Source organism: Tachysurus vachellii, chromosome 2 (genome assembly GCF_030014155.1).
Source record: "Tachysurus vachellii isolate PV-2020 chromosome 2, HZAU_Pvac_v1, whole genome shotgun sequence".
Lineage (NCBI taxonomy): Eukaryota > Metazoa > Chordata > Actinopteri > Siluriformes > Bagridae > Tachysurus > Tachysurus vachellii.
Genome location: NC_083461.1, coordinates 7,365,571 through 7,380,939, shown reverse-complemented (window position 1 = coordinate 7,380,939; position 15,369 = coordinate 7,365,571). Strand labels below are relative to the sequence as shown.

At 42.0% G+C, this 15,369-nt stretch overlaps 1 protein-coding gene across 2 annotated transcripts in view; it reads left to right on the top strand.

Moving 5' to 3' along the window:
* The first annotated feature begins 2,226 nt into the window (after positions 1-2,226).
* LOC132862836 (rho GTPase-activating protein SYDE1) overlaps positions 2,227-15,369 on the top strand; it is a 22,922-nt gene continuing 9,779 nt past the window's right edge. Inside the window, exons 1-3 of one of the 2 annotated variants that reach the window (XM_060895146.1) lie at positions 2,227-2,440; positions 12,424-13,104; positions 14,059-15,009. In XM_060895146.1, coding sequence (XP_060751129.1) covers positions 2,356-2,440; positions 12,424-13,104; positions 14,059-15,009 — 1,717 coding nt within the window. In that variant the 5' untranslated portion in view covers positions 2,227-2,355. The remainder of the gene's footprint in view (positions 2,441-12,423; positions 13,105-14,058; positions 15,010-15,369) is intronic. The other variant, XM_060895155.1, reaches the window with a different exon arrangement.

The following is a 15,369-nucleotide window of genomic DNA, read 5'->3' as shown; positions in this document are numbered from 1 at the left end:
CTATGCATGCAGACTGCATCTGCAAACAGTTGTGATTGAAGGGGTTGCTCTCAGGAGCTCAGTGAATTCAAGTGATAGGTACTTCGCTTTCCTATCTAAATATTCTGTTAGTGGTATTATAACAATGTAGAAAAAGTTAAGAACAACAGCCACAAAGTCACAAAGTAGGCCACATAAAATCACAGTGTGGGGTCCGGCAATTTTCTGCAGAGTCTACAAGCTACAGACTGCCAAACTTCATGTGACCTTCAGATTAGCTCAAGAACAGTGCGTAGAGAGCTTCATGGAATGGGTTTCCATGTCAGAGCAACTGCATCCAAGCCTCACATCACCAAATGCAATGCAAAGTGTTGGATCCAGTGATGTAAACCACGTGACCACTGGACTCTAGTGCAGTGGAGACATCAGTGCCTGACCTCACAAATGCTCTATTCTAGGAATGGTCAAAAATTCCCATAAATATGTTCCTAAACCTTGTGGAAAGCCTTCCAGCTGAAGCTGGTATAGCTGCAAATGGTGGGCCTTTTTGCAATATAGTATATCATGAAGGCTGCAAGAGGTAAATCATGCAATCACACATAGAACAACTTTACATGACGAAATTCAAATGTGTGTGTGTGTGTGTGTGTGTGTGTGTGTGTGTGTGTGTGTGTGTGTGTGTGTGTGTGTGTGTGAGAGAGAGAGAGAGAGAGAGAGAGAGATTCATTTTACATGCATTTTATCTCTTACATGCATTAATAATTCTGGAGTTGTATGAATATAGAATAACTGAAATGAGATTTTTTGTTCTTTAAAAGTTTTATTTTTGGGCACTTGACAAATAGAGATGAAACAGTATTTTTTTTCTATATGACAAACAAAATAAATATTTTTCAAAAAAATATATGAAATTATAATGTTCAAAGGCAGAAGTTGGTGTCACTGTTACTGTTTTATAGAATTTCCCCTTCTTTATGCTATTTTCTAAGCCTTTTTCACAGCAACAGACGTAAAATGTCCTGCGGTGTGACATTACACTACAGTAAAGAGAAAATATACAGATATTACTGATTTTAACTGCAAATCACATATGTTAAAGTTTAAGAAGCCTTTTCAAAAATCATCATTGAAATTCAACATAGTTATTTTTCGCAACTGTTTTTCAGTTCCACTCCTTACTTGCACCTTCTTTTCTCACTCACTCACATAGAAATATTTCGTAAAATGAGAAAAAGTCTTACTGCACTGTTTATTTTTTTGTGATAGTTAAATTATGCAGTGCTTTGAAAGCTACATCATGATAAAAATCGAATTAAGGCATTTAGTTGCATTTAAAGTGATGTCACACCACATGACTTCCATGTCACGCCACAGGACGGCATTTATGTTACAAAATTTTGCTTGTTGTAAATATTCCTGTATATTGTTTTTGTATGTAAAAACCTTTTTTTTATTAAGTTAATATTTGTAAAAGAATGCCAAAGCTCTTATGAATTATTCCAAATGTTGCTGGTTTATTTTATAGCTGTTTATATTTCATGTCTCATTTATGTTAGTCACACCGCAGGACATTTGGCATAAAAGCCTTTAAATAAACAGGAACAAAAAATATTTTTCATCCAAATGTAAACTACAACATAAAATACAGTAATTTGCTTCATTTACATATGATTGTTGTAAGAAAAAACACATTTTAGTGAGTATTTACACTATGTTACATTAAAATCACATGTCACGTCAACCACCCTTTTATAATTTTGAGATGAATGTACTTTGTATCTGGTTATTTGGTTCCAAATTATAATTGTGATTTCTGACATATAACCCTTTATTTAATGACATTTATGCTAAGCTAAGTTTATTTAATGACATTAATGCTAAGCTAACTTTATTTAATTACATTTATGCTAAGCTAACTTAATTTCATGACATTTATGCTAAGCTAACTTTATTTAAAGTTAACCGGCAATCGGTTTCTATCCAAATTCACCGTCAACCAGTGAAAAACACATAATCAACGAATAAAATTAATCCGAACACGTATAATTAAATAAAATATTAAATAATAAACAATGATATTTTTGTTCAACAAATCAATTAGCATACACAGGCTAAGTAGTCGTTAGCCATGTAAACCGCCTAGCAACCGCGAACTTCATTTCCCAGAAGCACTCGGGGCTTTTTTTACGGTCCAATCAGAGGCGAGGCCAAAAAAACTAGTTTGGGAAAGAATCTGTGGAATTCATTTCCTGTGAAAGCTGCTCATAGCGGCGCAACGATGCAGCCGCCGTGTCTGAGGAAGAACATGCGGAGGGAAATATAACTGAACAGCGTTTATCAGTTGTTTTTGTAATATCAGTGTGACTATCTGTGGGAATGGCTGAGCCTTTACTGAAGAGGACCTTGTCCAAACTGAGGGGTAAAGACAGATCCCGTCGTAAAACTGACCCCAGACTCAACGGTATTCCTCTTCTTTTGTCTCTTTATACTTGTGTGTGAATGATAAAGCAGAAAAGAACATGCATTTATTATAATAAGGAGGAAAGTGTTGATGTTTGATTCGTTTCTGAGTGCTGAAGGATGCTTGAGAGTGGAGTCGATACATGAACCGAGTCTTTCTGAGCCACACTCGATTCTTTTCATTTTTAGTATTTCAGTGCTGAGTTTGTTTGCTATTTTGACGCACAGGATCCTGCTGAAACTTCAGCAAGAAACAGCTTATCTGTTGCATAACTATTGATATGCTTCACTTTAACTTAAATACACATAAGTGTTAATAATGATGTGGTAGAATAGTGGTTAAGGTGTTGGGTTATTGACCAGAAGGTCATGAGGTCGAATCCCACGTGCACTGGATGAAGGTGTCTGCTAAATGACAGAAATGTAAATCACAGGCTGGTTGAAAAGATTGTCTGACCTCCGTCTGCATCTGAGCTTAATGCTGACGGCCGAGGATTTTTATAGAAATGATTCCAAAAGTTAATGCCGTAATTAAAAATGTGATATAATGCACAAGAATATTTCCGTAACACTGAAATTCAGTTTAATACGGAAATAAGTATAAGGTGATGTGGTACACTAGTAAAAATGGATCTGAAAATAGAATAAAACAAGTCAGGAAACTGATAATGAGAGGAATGAGGTTTACTGACCCTTGGAATAGGAAACACTAGATTAATAATTGAGCAATACAGTCAGAGTTGTTTCTGCTTTTATTTTGGCTCTTTGACCCTACAGTGTCTGTGTATGCTGCCTGGTGATCCTGAAGGGTTTCTCCAGGATCCTGTATGTACTGTGATCATCCACCTCATTTTGCTGATCAAACTGATCCAGATGTGCAAGATCAGGGTTTTTCACCTCCAGCGTTAAAACCTTGAGTTTAAAGTTTTCCTAATCTACATGATCCACCTCCTCAGCTGATGGTCATCGTTTGTGTTGTCCAGGTTGTTTGAGAAAACTTTGGTGTAGAGAGAACGACAGAAGGAGGGAGGACGGAGTCATGTCCGGTGTTGAATAAAGTGTTTGTTTCGAGCAGGATCGTCAGCAAACTGTCCTGAAGCCCTGACACACATGACCGCAATTGGACTGTATTGCTGTTTCTGGTGAACTTACGCCATATGGTGTCCCAGCTGTAGGACAGAGGTCTGAGTGATAACCTGCAATTAACTCCTACCTTGAAACTAAATCTATCTCTACGGGAGTAAATTTACTTCTGTTGGCTGCTGTAGGTGATCAGGCGTCTGACGTCACGGCGGATCTGTTGTGTTTAAACGCCCCATGATTTGGTGGTGCTGCTTTTCCTTGCGTCCAAGCTAAATTCGATCGGCGAATAAGTCGTGCGTCGGATAAAGTATTCTGTTTAAGTGTAATACTTGTAGGTGATCGAGACAGCGCCGTAGGAAGCTTGCATGTCTAAAATCCTCTTCAGCAATAATTATTAGATATGATGAATCTGTTTAAGTTTTTTTTTTTTGGAGAGTTAATGTTGCTGTGTGCTTAAAACAATAAGCTACCAAGATGTCTACCACTAGGAGTGACGGATAAACTCTTGTAGTGATGTTATACTGTATAATCATGCTTGTGATCGGCTGAACAAATCTAACTTAAACTGGTATTAATATTATGTCTTAATAAGGAACAAAATAGAATTTCGATACTAGTTACTAGCTAGAGCTAGTGTTTTATAATTAATAAAGAAAAAAGGTGATATCAGGGTCCTGAAGGCGTTCCTGCTGTGTCCGTAGGCGTTCGGACGGGAGTTCGTACTCAGAGTCACTGCAGAATTAAAGACACGCACTACTGTTACTGCGAACACATCAGTACTGGCAACGTTATAGAGATCTTTTAAACGGGATAAGAGTCTAAGATGTTGTAAATTGTATGTATCTGTAGCATCGCTGCACGTTTTTACGATGGTGCTGTTCTGTTCAGCCGACATTATGAGAGTTCTATAAAAATATGAAAAACATGCTTCAAGTAAACATTGTAAACTGATGCACTGCTTACTGATAGTATGTAAATTAATGAAGTCTCTCTCTCTCTCTCTCTCTCTCTTTCTCTCTCTCTTACAATGTCTAAAATAGGGAAAGTAGTTTGCTGGCAGCTCTCATTAATGTGTGTGTGTGCGCGCGTGCACATAAACACCGTGCCACTTCGGTTCCTAGTGTGAGTGTGTGTTGGAGAGTTTGTCGTCATTTCTGATGACACAGTGTGAGGTATGTGGTTGGGAAAGGGGTGAGAGTTTTTTGGTGTGTGTGTGTGTGTGTGTGTGTGTGTGAGTAAAAGAGAGAGATGTCGTGTGTGATAGAGAGTCTGACAGAGTGAGTGTGTGAGAGGTTCTGATGTAATAAGTGTGTGAGAGGAGCATGAGATTGGAAATTCCTCTGATGCCTTATGATTAATATATGTCTAATCTTACAGTCCAGTGTGTGTGTGTGTGTGTGTGTGTGTGTGTGAGTGAGAGAGAGAGGGATTAAGTGAGAGATGGAGAGAAGTATGCTTCCCAGCTGCACTGTTATGGCTGTTATAGAGATATCTTCATTTTCCTCACAGAGTGCAGTTCGTATAGTAAAAGCCTTCTTGTGTGTGTGTGTGTGTGTGTGTGAGAGTGTGTGTGTGTGAGAGTGTGTGTGTGTGTGAGAGTGTGTGTGTGTGAGAGAGTGTGTGTGTGAGAGTGTGTGTGTGTGTGAGAGTGTGTGTGTGTGAGAGTGTGTGTGTGTGAGAGTGTGTGTGTGTGAGAGTGTGTGTGTGTGAGAGTGTGTGTGTGTGTGTGAGAGAGTGTGTGTGTGTGTGTGTGTGTGTGTGAGAGAGTGTGCTTTCTGTAATGACTGTCAATAGAACTCTTTATCTTAAGCATCTGTGAGCCACGTGAGGCTGAAGAAACAGGGCTCTCTTTCTGTTTACTCTCTTTCTGTTTACTCTCTTTCTGTTTACTCTCCTTCTCTTTCCTATCTTTCATTCAATTTGTACAGAATTTGAAAATGATACTCAAACTTTAAACGTAACTTAATATTCAGAATCTAGTATTTATAGAATCTAAAGGTCAAGATTTTTATTTATTTATCAGTTTTTATGTAAATTTTGTCTCCTATGAATCCTCCTGTCTTACTGTACGGCATTCATTTGTCTCTCTGTGTAAAGACACTAAAGACACATATTCTCCAAAACTCCTTGAGAATAATACAGAAGTGTCTGATCTGTGGCACAGCAGCTTCAGGATCATCATTAATAAGGATTTTATTAGTTACAAGGCCGGGCTTCCTCCGGTTCTGCATCCTGTCCGTGTGATGAAGATTAGCCTATTTATATTCTCAATCCTCTTTTTTTTTCCTCTTCCTTTTCCTGGACTTCCTGATAGCAGCTTAGCTCAACTCTTCACACTGTTACTGTAGACGCAGAAGGAAATAAAAGGACGTGTTTATTTTTAACTGTTATTAATGAGGCTGCTGTCATTAACATAGCTGTTCTTGTGGAGCATATGATTCTACACGTTATTGTACACGTTCGTGAGAGAGGACAGACGGCTTACGTACGTGTTGACGTGCAATCAGGGACGATGCGTTTACTCGCATGTCTTACAGACGTGTAAAAGTGCATGTGTTTTGCCTGATGTGGTTAAAGAAAGAGACGGGGAGAATCCAGCGGTCTGTCAGCAGTTAACCTGTAAATGATGACGCTAATCTGTTCCAAGTGTCTCGTTTACTGTCTCTGCTGTGGCGTGATAACTTAACTTCTCCAAATAAACAAACCAGGACAGTTCAAAGTGGGACATGCAGATGTTTACAGTGGAGTTTCCCCCCACTGCGTGTGCGGGACGTGAGGATGGATAGACATGAGGGAGGGAGGGAGGAAGGAGGAAGAAGAAGGAGGAGAAGAGAGAGGGAGGGTGGGAGTGGAGAAGAAGAGAGAGGGAGGGAAGAAGGAGAAGAGGAAGGGTGGAAGAAGGAGAAGATAATGGGGGGGAGAGAAGAAGGAGAAGAGGAATAGAGGAGGAAGAAGAAGATAAGGGAGGGAGGAGGAATAAGAAGGAGAAGAGGGATAGAGGAGGAAGAAGAAGATAAGGGCGGGAGGAGGAAGAAGGGGTAGAGAAAGAAGAAGAATATGAGAGAGGGAGGGAGGGAGGGAAGAAGCAGAAGAGGAAGGGTGGAATAAGGAGAAGATAATGGGGGAGAGAAGAAGGAGAAGAGGGATAGAGGAGAAAGAAGAAGATAAGGGCGGGAGGAGGAAGAAGGAGTAGAGAAAGAAGAATATGAGGGAGGGAGGGAGGGAGGGAGGGAGGGGAAGGAGGAAGAAGAGGTATGGAGGAAGAAGGAGAAGAATATGAGGGAGGGAGGGAGGGAGGGAGGAAGAAGAGGTATGGAGGAAGAAGGAGAAGAATATGAGGGAGGGAGGGAGGGGAAGGAGGAAGAAGAGGTATGGAGGAAGAAGGAGAAGATGAGGAGGAAGGGAGGAAGAAGGAGAAGATGAGGAGGGAGGGAGGAAGAAGGAGAAGGAGGAAGAAGAGGGAGAAAGAAGGCGGAAGAAGGAGGGAGGGGTTAGACAGGGAGAAAGAAGAAGAGGAAGGGAGGGAATTGGGAGAGCATGAGTGGAATATAACTTGAGGGAACTGTAGAGTGAAGAAGAAAAAGAGGCAATAAAAGACTGAACCCGAGGCAGAGTTTTCACTAATGACTTTTAGGGAAACTCTTTTTACAGGCACACACAGTCTTTCCAGAGAATTGCATTATGGGAAAGTCATGTGTACCAAGGGAAAGAGACCACAGTTTACTCTGGACTTCAGAGAAACATTTATTTTGGTTTCTTCTGCAGTAGAAGTGAGAAATGTACAGTGCTATTAAACACACACATCGGCATCATAAACACTTCAGAAAATCGCCCTGCCCCAGGAGGCAGAATAAAGACAGTCACGTGTTCGTAGATTTCCAGCAAACCTTACAGATTCACTTTCATTTATTCAGCAGAGATAACGCCAGCTGACAGGAATCGTATGTTATTGTGGTTCGATCTTATCACATGAACCAGCAAACGCACAACACACTAAAGTATTAATCTATAAGAAATGATACCAACATTAAAGATCAGTTTTTTCTGTCAGCAAAATCTCTGCTGTATAAAAGAGGAACAAGAGAACAAGCTCAATGTTTAAGTCCAAGTGCACGAGTTTTGATCGTCCAATCAGAGAGTCTGTAACCGAATCTAACCGAATAAGATAAATGCTCCATAGACAAAATGAAAACATAACAGCAAAAAGATCTCCACGTTTTAAAGGAACTCAAATCATCACATCGAGCTTGTTTTTATATACAAGAGTTGAAGCTGTATAAAAATGCTAGTCAAGGAGATGGTAGATGAAGGAGATGGTGACCGGTGTGCACGCAACGATATCAAGATTAAAGGTGGGGTCTCCGTTGTTTGAGAAATGCTTCAGAAAACTGATTCGGGACGACAAACAAAACAAAACTAACATGTAGCCAATGAACAGAAAGGGGCGTGTCTTGTCAATATGCGGCGGAGAGTGTGTTCAGTGCGCATGTGTGACATTAGCAGAAAGCGGATTTAATATTGACATGGAGGATAAAAACAAAGAAAGAAAGCAAAGAAAGGCTTACGATAAGGTAAGAAGCAGGACCCGTGTTAATATAGGATCAGCTTTCCAGCGCTGGAGAGAACTGAAGGAGCGGGAAGTTGGTCACATATTCACAGATTGGAGTTTCCCGAGTCAATAACTCCTGAGATAAACGCTGTTACTACACAAATAACACCTCTTTTCTATCATAGTAATGTAGAGAGGCAGCTACAACCGTGTTTTGCTAGTACCAGTGTTTAGCTTTGGAGTTCAGGGTTTCCCGCGGGGGTTTGTCGTCAGTCGTCCGCGCTATTCTCCGAGATGCACTTGACGGCATTTTGTGTAGCGAAATTAAGTTAAGGCGGTAGGGTTTCCCAGCTTAGGCGGGCCGCCCGAACTGCAAAGTGCTGCGGGAAACCCTGGAGTTATTGACTCGTGAAACTCCAATCTGTGAATAAGCGGCCAACTTTACTTAAGACGCCGAGGCGCTTTTTCCTTCTCGATAGGTGAGTAACGTTGGTTTTTCTTTGTTACACAGAACTAATATATGCCTTTGTCCTTTACATGATTATACTTGTGTGTCATTTTTGCTTGTTTGTTTATCTGCAATCGTATTGATCTTCCTTTCAGCTATGATAAAGACACATTTCTTTCCATTAGTTGCCTGGGTTACGTATGTATGTGTGGGCGGAGTTATCAATACAGGGGTGGGACCCATTTGAGTTAGGGGCGTATTTGTTTTGGTGATTTCAAATGTCAACATTGGCTTTAAAAAATCAGAGACCCCACCTTTAAATAAAAGAATGGTAGATTTTAAGAAGGGGACAAAAAAGAATACTTCACTTGCTGAATGCTGATGTAGCCAGATAATGAAAAAAACACTGAGCACCTAGCTGAAAAACGCCAGCCAATTAGTCAGACGTAGATGAATACAGTGTAACATCATGCAAACGTTTGACTTTCGGTACATGGCTACGGAAAATATGTGACAAGAGATGGAATAAATGTCTGGAGAAAATTTTTCTGTTGCATGGAAAAGTTTGCTGTGGCGTGATAATTATTTTTGATTTGCAGCAAAGAGGTTGAGAACAGTGCTGCTTTCTCACAGGATGTCTCAAATTATGTGTGTGTGTGTGTGTAGGGGTGGGGGCATTAGGGCTGGTATTTTTTTGGGAAAACACTTAACGGGTTGTTCGAGGCATGCAGTTTTCTCAGCAAACTTTTCCACCCCGTCTTTGACTTGCTGCCGAACACGGCACAACACAGCTGGAACTAAATAAGAGCTTTCAGTTCAGGGAAACACACACTCATGGTTAAACACCTCAGCACGTCAAATACGTATGAACACGTATGAATACGTCTGTTTGGTCGCATTGTTTTTAGTCGGGATTCGGTTCAGTGTCACAATTTATTGAATATTCTTTCAGGATGAAGTGATGAACTTAACATCTCCATATCCTGTAACTATCTATATGTCTGTTTATCTTTCATGGCTTTCATCAAGCTCTCGTGCTCTGAACAGAATTATGGGATTTCCTTTTCCAGGAATGACACGTGCTGTACTACTAACAGACTTGGCCAGTTATGAACTCTCAGAGGACAAGCGTTTATTTAATTCTGCCCCTAAATGCCCCCTTCCCAGAACACTGCCTTATTTGTAAGATAATTATATTGTAGCTGTTGTTCACTGATTTTTCTGGGTGAACCGAGCCTCAGGCTGATTAGATAACTGCATGAATGCGCATAAGTTCATGTGTTCCTAATAAAGTGGACGGTGATTGTAGGTTTATAGAAACTTCACTGTGGTATTAGAGGAATGATGAAGCTCTCAATGTGCTTTATTCCCTCCATCAGAAAGTGCAGCACGCCGGTAATCCCTTTTGAGATCCCGTTCACTCGGTCGGTGTTTGGTTTCCGAGCTCGTGTCTGGATCGTGGTGATGTCAAAAGATGTTTTGCTTCAGTATCGTTCGTTCAGTATCGTCTGCGTCACATGCTCACTGTGTTGTAAATATGGACCGTCTCTGTAGTTTAGCAATGTTGTTCGAAATGAGTATATAAACATTTGGGTCTGTTTAGTGTTAGGAAAAGATTTTGGCTAAGTTTATTAAAAGTGTCAATTAAAAGTGAAGAAGGAAATGATTAACAGGGAAATCTGTGATTTTAAAATGTTCACTGAACTCTTCCTGTAAAGTTTACATGTACAATACACTCACTGTGTTCACATCAGAACCTCTCCGTTCCACTTTGTGCCTTAGAGCTGTGTATTGTACGGATGGGGAGTGGTGTGCGTGCGTGTGTGTGTGTGCACGCGCTTGTGAGTGGTGTGTGTGTGTGTGTGTTTAGTATAACAGGGTCTAAAAATGTAATGACTCCTATGTTTAAAGATGCACTCATGAGACATTGGCCTGATTAAGTGTGTGTGAGTGTAAGTGTGTGTGTGTGTGTGTCTTTCTCTCAGCATCCGTGGGTACATGGGAACCTGAACCTCTGCCCTGTGTGTGTGTGTGTGTGTGTGTGTGTGTGTGTGTGTGTGTGTGTATTTTGGGACACAGGAATGAATAGTGAATAGGGTTAACTGTGTGTGTGTGTGTGAACAGACTGTTCATTGATGAGCTCTAGGCTGCACAACAGCTGCTTGTTTAGCATTATGATGACGTGTGTGTGTGTGTGTCTCACTTTTCCTCCCTTTTCCATCTTTTTTACTTTTTTTTGTTTCTGTTGCTTTTCTTTCTTTTCTCAGTTCATTTCAGTTATTTTATATTTGTTTGTCCCTGATAATTCCTTTCTTCTCCATATCTCTCTCCTTTCTGTCTGTCATTAGCTTTTGTTGCCTTTTTATCCTTGTTTCATGTCTCCCAGTTCCTCCACTCTTGTCAGTTCACTTCTCCTAAGTCCACAACGCCACAACGTGCACGTGCACGTGTGTGTCCACGTGCACGTGTGTGTCCACGTGTGTATCCACGCGTGTGTGTGTGTCCATGTGTGTGTATCCACGCGTGTGTGTGTGTCCACGTGTGTGTATCCACGCGTGTGTGTTTCCGTGTGTGTGCGTGTGCGTGTTTGTAAACAAGCTGGTGAGCCTGTGATGGTTCGTGCTGAAGATCTGCCTGTGTTACTTGATTTAACAATTTATCAGCTCTCCCACTCAAGCAATGAGCAATAAGTCTAATGCAGCAGTGGAACAATTACTTGACATCAAGGGAAGAATTGCTTACAAGATTCACTGACCACAGAAGAGACTGACTTTTGGGGGAAAAACTATTTGACTTAGCAGGGCCTGAACAATGGATCTGTATATTTTTAAGAGAATAACTAACCCTAGTGCCTCATTACATTATTTATGGGAGAGTTTGAAGCCTGATGATGCAACAACCTTCTGTCCATGCTGTCTGGGTGGGAGGGATGTTTCTGTCTTCTTGTCAGTCAGCAGGATTTTAACCAATCCTGTGCTTCTGTGAGCTCAAGTATGCACAGGAGGTTCAGCTGCTTTGTGAGATAGCAGGAGGATCCATTTAAAATGCTGCGATAGTTAGTTACCTGTTTTCCAGGAAGCACATGGTAATGTTCATCACTTTAGCTGATAGCTGTCATGTGTGCTGAAATCATCCAGCTGATATCTGGTCCTTTACTGTTGATGAGTTACAGGTGGGATGACAGACTATAGGGCACCTGATGTACTGCATCAGTAATCGTACACCTGATAAATATTTAGTTGGGGAACCTAATAAAAGGGCAACTCAGTGTGTTGTGTTTCAGCAGAAGCAGATTAATGTTTCAGCCATAGATTCATTTCCGATCGTTTCTGTCACTTCAGTTAAAAAGTGTCGTTAAAACTTCAAGCGCGTTCGACTGAAACCTCCACACACGTTTTATCCCAGATCAGGGAGCTGAATAAGATATTCCCTGTCATGGTGATCTGTTAAGCTGAAAGAAAGAAAGAAAGAAAGCAGAAGGGAGAAAATTCCAGATGTGCAGGATGTGAGGGAGAAAAGGAGGGGGTAGTGCCAGAAAGAGAGGAGGGGGAGAATAAAACTGCCATCTTCATGACTGCGATTGGTCTTTTTCCCCCTGGTCTCGTTCCCTGTCACTTTTGTGCTTTGGTATGTCCTGCAGTGCATCAGCAGAAAAATCTTGTCAGAAATGTTATTTTTGGAGAAGAATGCTCTCCGACTACATTTTCTAGAGGTTAATGACCGTCTCAGGCATCATGTGGATTAGTCATTAAACTAAATCACTCCCGGTTTCGGTGACTTCGGCTTTGCGCCGTTCCAACAAGCCGTTCTTTCTGCGCTTAGTCACTCCGGTCAAACAAAATACCTGAGTACCAAATAAGGTGTAATGCACGGTCTAATAGACGGTTTGTTTCCTCTCTCTCAGATGGGCCGAGGAAGACGGAGCTCGTCCACAGCTCTTCGTCGTCCTCGGTGACGGAGATGGAAGAGGAATGCACCAGACACACACAAATCACAGTCTCCAAAAAATTGAACTGGGCCAAACTCTCATCCGTCTCTCGGGATGTCGAGCAGCTCTCAAAATTGAGCTTGGCGTCTCAAGAGCGAGAAAGCTGCACAAGCAAAGCCCAGGCTTCCAAACAGGCCTCTTTCAGAGAGAATGGGTCCGATTGGAGATGGAAAGATCTACATAAAGACGGAACCTACCCCAGAGCTTGCCAGAAAGCCGACACAGCCGACGGGGCAGATACGGTTGACGCAGGACTTCCAGAGTTAGTAATGCCTCCGGTCACTGAGTACTGCACCTCCTTGGGCATGGGTAAGCACTCTGGGCAGGGAGTGTACCTCCAGCACCTGGAGAGGAGTAGCAGAGCTTGGGTGTTGTCTTCAGGAAAGACCCAGGCTCCAGATGAAGCCTACACAGTCTGCCTCACAGAGCGAAAACACACGACTGTGAGCGAGAGCAACATTTGGTACAACCCAATCCCAGAAGAAGAGGACGCTCGGGTCAGCGTAGAGAAGCTGAAGCTGAAGGAGAAAGAGAAGGATGTGCTTGAAGATCCTTGGAGAAGGAGAGGCATGGAGGGTGCACAAGAGGATCAGAAAGGTGAGAAATGAGCTGGAGTAAAGTTGAGGCCAGTAGTGCGATCTGAGGAAAGAGTGCAGATGGATTCTCCAAATTGGTGAATTTATGATCCATTGGTTCAGCTTTTCTTAGAAGATATAAATTCTAATAAATGATCCTGCATAGTTTCATAGTGATGTCAACTAGCTTGAGTCTAGTTCCTCTGTGAGCTTCTGTTCATTTTGTGGATCGTTTTTTCTCAGGGTTTCACAATCAGCTTTATTAGTCACAATGCACAGCGTAACAGGAAACGATTTGCATTCCATGCCTTTTAATAGTCTGTGGGAGATGTTCTTCACTGTGTAGCCCTGTGTAAGTTCTGCTGTGAAATGCAAATTCTGAATGAATGAATTATTTGAAGGTTTATTCCAGTATAAAAAAAGGAAGGATTTCATTTTTTTTCTTTTCAATTTAACACTTATGTTATGTAAAGCATTCTTCTCTCAATTTTTACACACTAACTTTACTTCTTCCCATATCGGTCATTAGTTACTAAATACCTTCATGAGACGACAGAGAAGAGAGCAATGAGATTATATCCAGTAATTATTGGCACCCTTGAAAAGAATGGGCTGCATGATGTAATGATTTAAACCTTCCACTCAAACAATAAAAGATACTTCATGCAGACGAGTGACGAATTAAAGAAGAAAAAAAAAACATAAACATGTCTCAGTAAGGTGCTGGTTCACCGTGAGCCGTTAGAACAGCTTCAGTGCAATATGGCATTGATTTTGTTCTGATATCCATTTCTATGCGCATTGCATATATTTTTTCTCCTACACCAAATAGTTATTTCGACAGTATATCAAGTAGGGTGCGAAGGTTAATCCATCTGGACCAATCGCACAGAAGAGATACTTGCTAAAAGAGTAAATTTATTGCTAAATTAATCAACCAACGTCTGTAATATTCTCTTGGATTATTTTTCCGCAGATGTTCTTCCACACTCTCACATTCACCCTGATGGTTATTACCCGGGTGGCAGCAGCGGAGGTGCCGGTGCTGTTAGTGAAATTGCTAGTGGAGCTGCCAGCGGTTCAGCAGGCTCTTCTGGAAGTCCTGGAGCACAAACGAAAATCTCAGGAGGAACCACGAGCACCAGCAGCATGATGGAGAAGATTAAATCTCCCGGCACAGTACGGCGTCTCTCTATGAAGATGCGCAAGCTTCCAGAACTGCGCCGTAAGCTCAGCCTGCGCTCCTCACGTAACCAGCGACACCTTCAAGGACAAGGGGGTGGCAGTGAAGCGCAAGGGGGTGCCGATGAGGCCTCACCCCCCAACGCACGTAAAGAATCCTCCAACAATGTCATCAGCAGGTACCATCTAGACACCAGTGCTCCCGCCAGACCGAGGCGTCGATCGTCACGCGTGCGTTCTGCTAACAAAGGCGGATATCTTAGCGATGGCGACTCCCCTGAGCTTCTACCCAAGCAGGATTTGATTCAAGGGTCTCAGGGATCAGGGCAAGACACACAGGAGTCTCCACAACCTCCTCCACACCGCGGGTGGCAGGATGCGGTCGGGTCATTCCGGCACTACTCGCTCGCAGAGCAACCGAAATGCGCCCAGAGAGTGTCAGGGCTCCTCACGGTTCATCTGCTTGGTGTCTCTGAACTTGTGCGATCTCGCACAGCTAAAGACATCTTCTGTGCCATCCAGGTGGACGGAGTGACACGAGCTCGCACCGCTTTACTCAACTGCCAGGAGTCGTCACTCCCACTAAACCACACCTTCAATCTGGAGCTGGAGAGAGCACGCATGCTAAAGCTGATTGTTCTCACACCAAGTGCTAACAATGTGGATCGGACCACGGGCCCCGGTGGTCAAACACGCAACCGGGTATGTTGCCTGGGCACTGTGGCAATCCCTCCTCTGTTTAAAGGTGAGAGATTTGTGAGCACAGATTTTATTCTTAGCCACATATTCATTCATTTATTTGCTTATTTAATTGGTTATTATTGTTTAATGGCATTTTTATTGAGCACAATCAGAGTTATAAGAGTTCACAAGCAAAGCTTCCTTACGTCATTCACTTGCTTTGCACTTACATCACATCATTTGTGGAAGACAGCTGAACGTCATGTACACATGAAGATGTGCCGACTTTAACAGGGCCTGTACGTCATGTTGGAATCATGATAATTATTAGTCGGTGTCGTAATTACCATTCCTTTAAACTCAAAATTACTATTTGGAATTTTCTCATCTAATGTGATAATCGAGGAGGCACCAAATGAGTGGA